Below are 4,943 nucleotides of genomic sequence, written 5' to 3' on the forward strand. Positions count from 1 at the left end.
CCGCGGGTCGTATTAGAGCAGGGTGGCCAACCAGTTCAGCATAAAGAGCCACAAAAAAAACACAAACCATAGCAAAAAGCCACACAACACATGCACGTCCACATTACAACAGCAACAGTGACTTCCAGATCTAATGACAGTCATAATACATAGCAGTTTTAGGTTTTTTTTCTTACTTAGATTGACTCAGTGGGAAACCTGACAGTCTTTGTTATCCACAACACGTTTTAGGTCTGGTTGTACTCTGTTGTGGCCACTCGAAGGGACTCTTTCATTCATTTGTCACTAGAGGGGCTTTCAAACAATCTGATTCAGCAGTGAAAGGGTTAATGAGGAAGGTGATCTGTGGCCGCTTTTTTTCCTCAGGTTGCAGAATCTGTCCATAAAAAAAACTCAGCTGCATTACTTTTTATTTTAAAATAATTGGCAAATGTATTGGCAGATGCATTCAAATGCTTTTATTTTTTAACTTATCTGAAATGTTTCAAAAAGTAAAAAAAAATCCACCAATAACACAGCCCCTAGCCACACAGTAAGAGCCTCAAAGGAGCAGGCAAAGAGGCATACGGCTCAAGAGCCACAGGTTCGCCACCCCTGTATTAAAGGTTAGGAATAAACAATTTATATCGTCGTATGGTTTGGAGGACTTGTTGCAAATTTCCCCTTCAAAGATACAACATATTAACAAGTGAGATTACAGTCTGTGAGATGTTAGAAAGCCCCTTCGCACTGAGCATTGTTTTGGCCTCAGCCATCAAGTGTCTGTGAGGTGATAAATCTCGCTGAGTTCTGGAAAGTATTCTGCCTCCATTAAAAATCACTGCTGCCTGATTCCTCAGCAAATTTGTGGAATTGATTTGGTGTGTTGCAGACAGCCACAGACTGGGCAGAGCCAGTCCACAAATTGCATGTGCAGTGTGAATAAAGTGTGTGAAAAAAGTGAGGTTTACAGATGAAGTTAATGTGTTCAGCAAGACCACAACCCAAGCTCTCAACAAATTTTCCACATTGAATGGCTTTTAAAGGCTATTACTTTAAACAACGTGGTATTCAAAGTCATCATACTGTGTGTCTGTTTGTTTGATTTTCAAAAGTAATTGGCCACATTGCTTTGTCAATAAACGTGGGACTGATTGCAAGGTTGTCTTCAACTAACTCACTGCTACGTATGCTTTACGTTTCAGAAAAAGGACTGAGGTCAAAGAGTGCTAAATTGGCTCAAGAATGCTAATAGGTCATAATCATCTCTGTATTTTCAGTCAAATCTGATGAAAAAGGCCTGGCTGACCTCTGATTTTCTGATTTGGTTTGTACTTTTCCCAGACTTGGCAGCCCGTGACAACTAGAAAACTGTAATAAGAATGATCTGACATGAGTATAAATACTTTCAATGGGTAATTGACCCTTTTCCTGGACACACACACTCCGAGATCAAAAGGGTATATCCTTTAGACTCCAAGAGCAATGATTAAACACATTTCAGAGGTATTTCCCTTCCATTTCCAGGGCAGATCTGGCAAAGGCATATGAGATGTGTTTCATTAAGTTGTATCTCGAAATGTGTATGTGTGTGTGTGTGTGTGTGTGTGTGTGTGTGTGTGTGTGTGTGTGTGTGTGTGGAGAATACAGTAAGCCTATGTATATGCATGTGTGGTGCTCTGTCTGTCTATGTACAGTATATGGTGCACATTTTTAGCTGGTGAGGGGAAGTGACGTGGCGTGTTGCCAGCCAAGTCTCAGTGTTTCTCAAGAAAGACAAATGGCATTGTTCCAGGAGCAGATACCAGCTTTACTGCCAAATCCCTGCCGGCTGGACTGAAATTTCAGCCATGTAAAGAGAGCAGGAGTGGAGCAGGGCCTGACAAAAGATGACATTGGCTTGTAAGTTTATGGCGATGACGCTCAGGGGGATTCCATTATGTGGCTGTCACACAGCATTAGGCGAGACAGCAAACACTTTCATGTGTGGATTACCATTTACCCATTGGAGATAATAGATATTTGCCTTAGCTAATCCATTCCTCTATTGATTTTTTTTCCCTTTAATAACTTCTTGCAAGCAAGCAAATTTTAATAAGTGCAAGAATGCTGACATGTAAGAAGCTGGAACAAAGGGCTATGTTTAACACGGATAAGTTCTTCTTTTCCATACAAAAATTAGATATGAGATAATTTTTGACAACCATATTTAGTTTAAACATCATAAACATATAGTGTGATTACTGTATATTACAGATCACTAAATTTCAATCTTGAAAGATTCAAGTGTATGCAAATATTAGTGGAGCTGCTAAAATAGTCTTCATTATACAATGCTGTGAAGAATAGGTCGGTTGGTAAATAGTTGTGTCTCACACAGAAGAGGTCAAGACATGTTCACATTTTTGCCCATTGCATCTTTTTTGTGATACAATTGTTCTCATAACATACCATTACCATACTTAATATTTACAAAAACAAAAGTCTGGCAATATTCTTTATACTACTATATATCTGTCCGTGTATCCAAAGCCTGAAATAACGTATTTTTCCGTCCCATAGATGACCACCATTGTCCCAAAACTATTAAAAACACACCAGTAAACCATACTAATTGACATGTTCCTTTCTTACCACAAAGGTCAAGCTCACACACACACACCCTTGTTGCTGTAGTACTTGTCAGAGCACAAAATGTCTATCAATCCACAACTGAAATGAATCCCCAACAAATACACAATTTGTGTTTGAGAAACATTTGCTAAAAACTACAGTGCCCAGTTGTTTTTATAAAATAAGTAGTCTCTTTTTAAATGAATGTATAAATGTACTTTTCATGGGATTTGTGACAATAAGAAAAGTAATGAATATCATGAACCATATCCATAATCTATTATATCACGTTTTACACAAAACTCTCTTTTTATTTCTGGACATTGCTTTATTTATAACACAGAAGTACATTGGCTCTGCAGTTAAAGAAGTCATAATAAAACAGAAAAGATCATTAGTAACATTAACAATTAGAATGATACATCAATATTGAAATTCCTCAAGCACAGTTTCTTTTATTATAATGTGTACCAGTGATACCAGTGGGGGTCAATGCCTTGACCCCCACCACTATAACAGCTAAATTGAAAACAATAACAACAAAGCTTCAACATAGAAAAGCCATGAAATCATATTTAAAGTTGCTGAGAAAATAAAGATTATGCTGCTTCAAATTCTACCTCCCAGGTCCACAGCATATCATGATTATGCCCATTGTTTCTAAACACAGATACTTCAATTGTCAATTCACTGCATCTATATAGCCTAGGTATACACTACAATATTAAAGTGATAAAGAATGTGTAGATTAAAATTGTGGACAAAAGACATGCCCTTCTTCATTTTGGTTCAGTTTTATGTTCAATCAATCTACAAAACATGCCTTTTTGTCTTAGTTCTTGAAAGTTCCTGGGATAGTAAGAGAGGGAGGCACGTTCAAATGTTTGGTGTCTGGGGAGTTTTTGTCCTCGGCTTCGGCACAGGTGGAGGTTGTTGTCCTTCAGAAACTATGGAGAGCTGTGCAGGCCTGTTTTCAGTATACTCATTCGGGTGCATAGTCTCATACTCTGGGCTGATGGAGTCAGACTCTCGTTTCTTTAGAGAAAGCATCCTCAGCTCCCCTTTATCCCTGCGTCTCATTTGGGTTTTGATGCGTCTGTGGCAGCAACATAATATGATGATTATGATGAGCAAGAGCAGAATCAGACTGGCTCCACCTGCCAGCACTGCTACAACCGTTGTGGATGTAAAACAGAATAAAGTTGGTGGTGGTGGACCTTTGCAGGTTGGACGGACAGTGTCACTCTTCTCCTTGCTGACTTTGTTTGCAACACTACAGGTAAAACTCCTCTCCCCTTTCAACTGGGCCAGTGATATGCTCAGTGTTTGTCTTGTTTCGCTTGTTAAGGTCTTTTCATCAAGTGTCCATGAGAACACCAAACCCTGAGGATAGACTGCATGGCAATTTAGATTAACAGCACTAGACTTGGGGTCACACATGTAAGTGAGTTGAGGTTTTGATACCTTGTCCATCATACAGAGACGATGAGTCCACGTTTTAGCCAGTGTACCATTTGGATTCAGCAAATTAGCTTGGTAAGTCCCTGCACTTGAGAATTGTAGGTTCTTCAGCGAAAGAGATCCCGCTGCAGAGATGTCCTCTGACTTTCCAACAGACACTCTCCCTTTTTCTCTGTAGAAAATGATTGTGTTATTATGAGTCCATCTCAGCACATGTGAGTTTGCCAGTCCATCATACACAAACGGCAGCGTTAGATTCTGTCCAACTCCAGCATAAAGATCACAGGTATCCTTCTTTGCTGTTGAGAGGTTGATGAATCCCACCAGAATGATCACACCAAGTGTGGCAGTAAAACATGCCATGATGCCAGGATAATAATCCCTTATTTCCTTCCTTAGTCTAATCTATGATTTCTTAAGCCGTAAGCGAGAGACAATTGTGTCAACATGAGTCGTTTTGCCACTCACAATTATAACTGCCACATAAATGACAGATTTCGAGCCCGAGAGAGAGAAGTGAATCTTGAGTTGGAAGGAAACTCTATTAGTCAAGAGTCTGGTTTCAGTTCTCTGAAGATGACAAAAAGCAAGGTCAAAATCATGTGGCAACTTGTTTGCCCCCTCAGTAGCTTATTTATATACAGAGATGGGAAGTAGATTTTTCAGATATTTTTACGTTACTTTACTATTAATTTTTGTGCCAACTTTTTACTTTTACTCCTTCCATTTTTAACATGAATATTGGTACTTTCTACTCCTTACATTTTACAAAATTGGCTCGTTACTTTAGTTTCAAATAATTTCAGGGGAGTTACCGTTATTATTTTTCACGTCATCAATACCGAATTCAATATAATTGGATGGGAATATACGTTGCACTTGACGCACCA

At 39.0% G+C, this 4,943-nt stretch overlaps 1 protein-coding gene across 1 annotated transcript; it reads right to left on the reverse strand.

Moving 5' to 3' along the window:
* Positions 1-2,877: 2,877 nt before the first annotated feature.
* On the reverse strand, positions 2,878-4,564 carry LOC114560579 (SLAM family member 9). Its single transcript, XM_028586049.1, has one exon. The coding sequence runs from the start codon at positions 4,414-4,416 to the stop codon at positions 3,469-3,471; it is 948 nt and encodes a 315-aa protein (XP_028441850.1). The 5' UTR covers positions 4,417-4,564; the 3' UTR covers positions 2,878-3,468.
* Positions 4,565-4,943: the final 379 nt, after the last annotated feature.

The sequence above is a fragment of the Perca flavescens genome, chromosome 8 (genome assembly GCF_004354835.1).
Source record: "Perca flavescens isolate YP-PL-M2 chromosome 8, PFLA_1.0, whole genome shotgun sequence".
Lineage (NCBI taxonomy): Eukaryota > Metazoa > Chordata > Actinopteri > Perciformes > Percidae > Perca > Perca flavescens.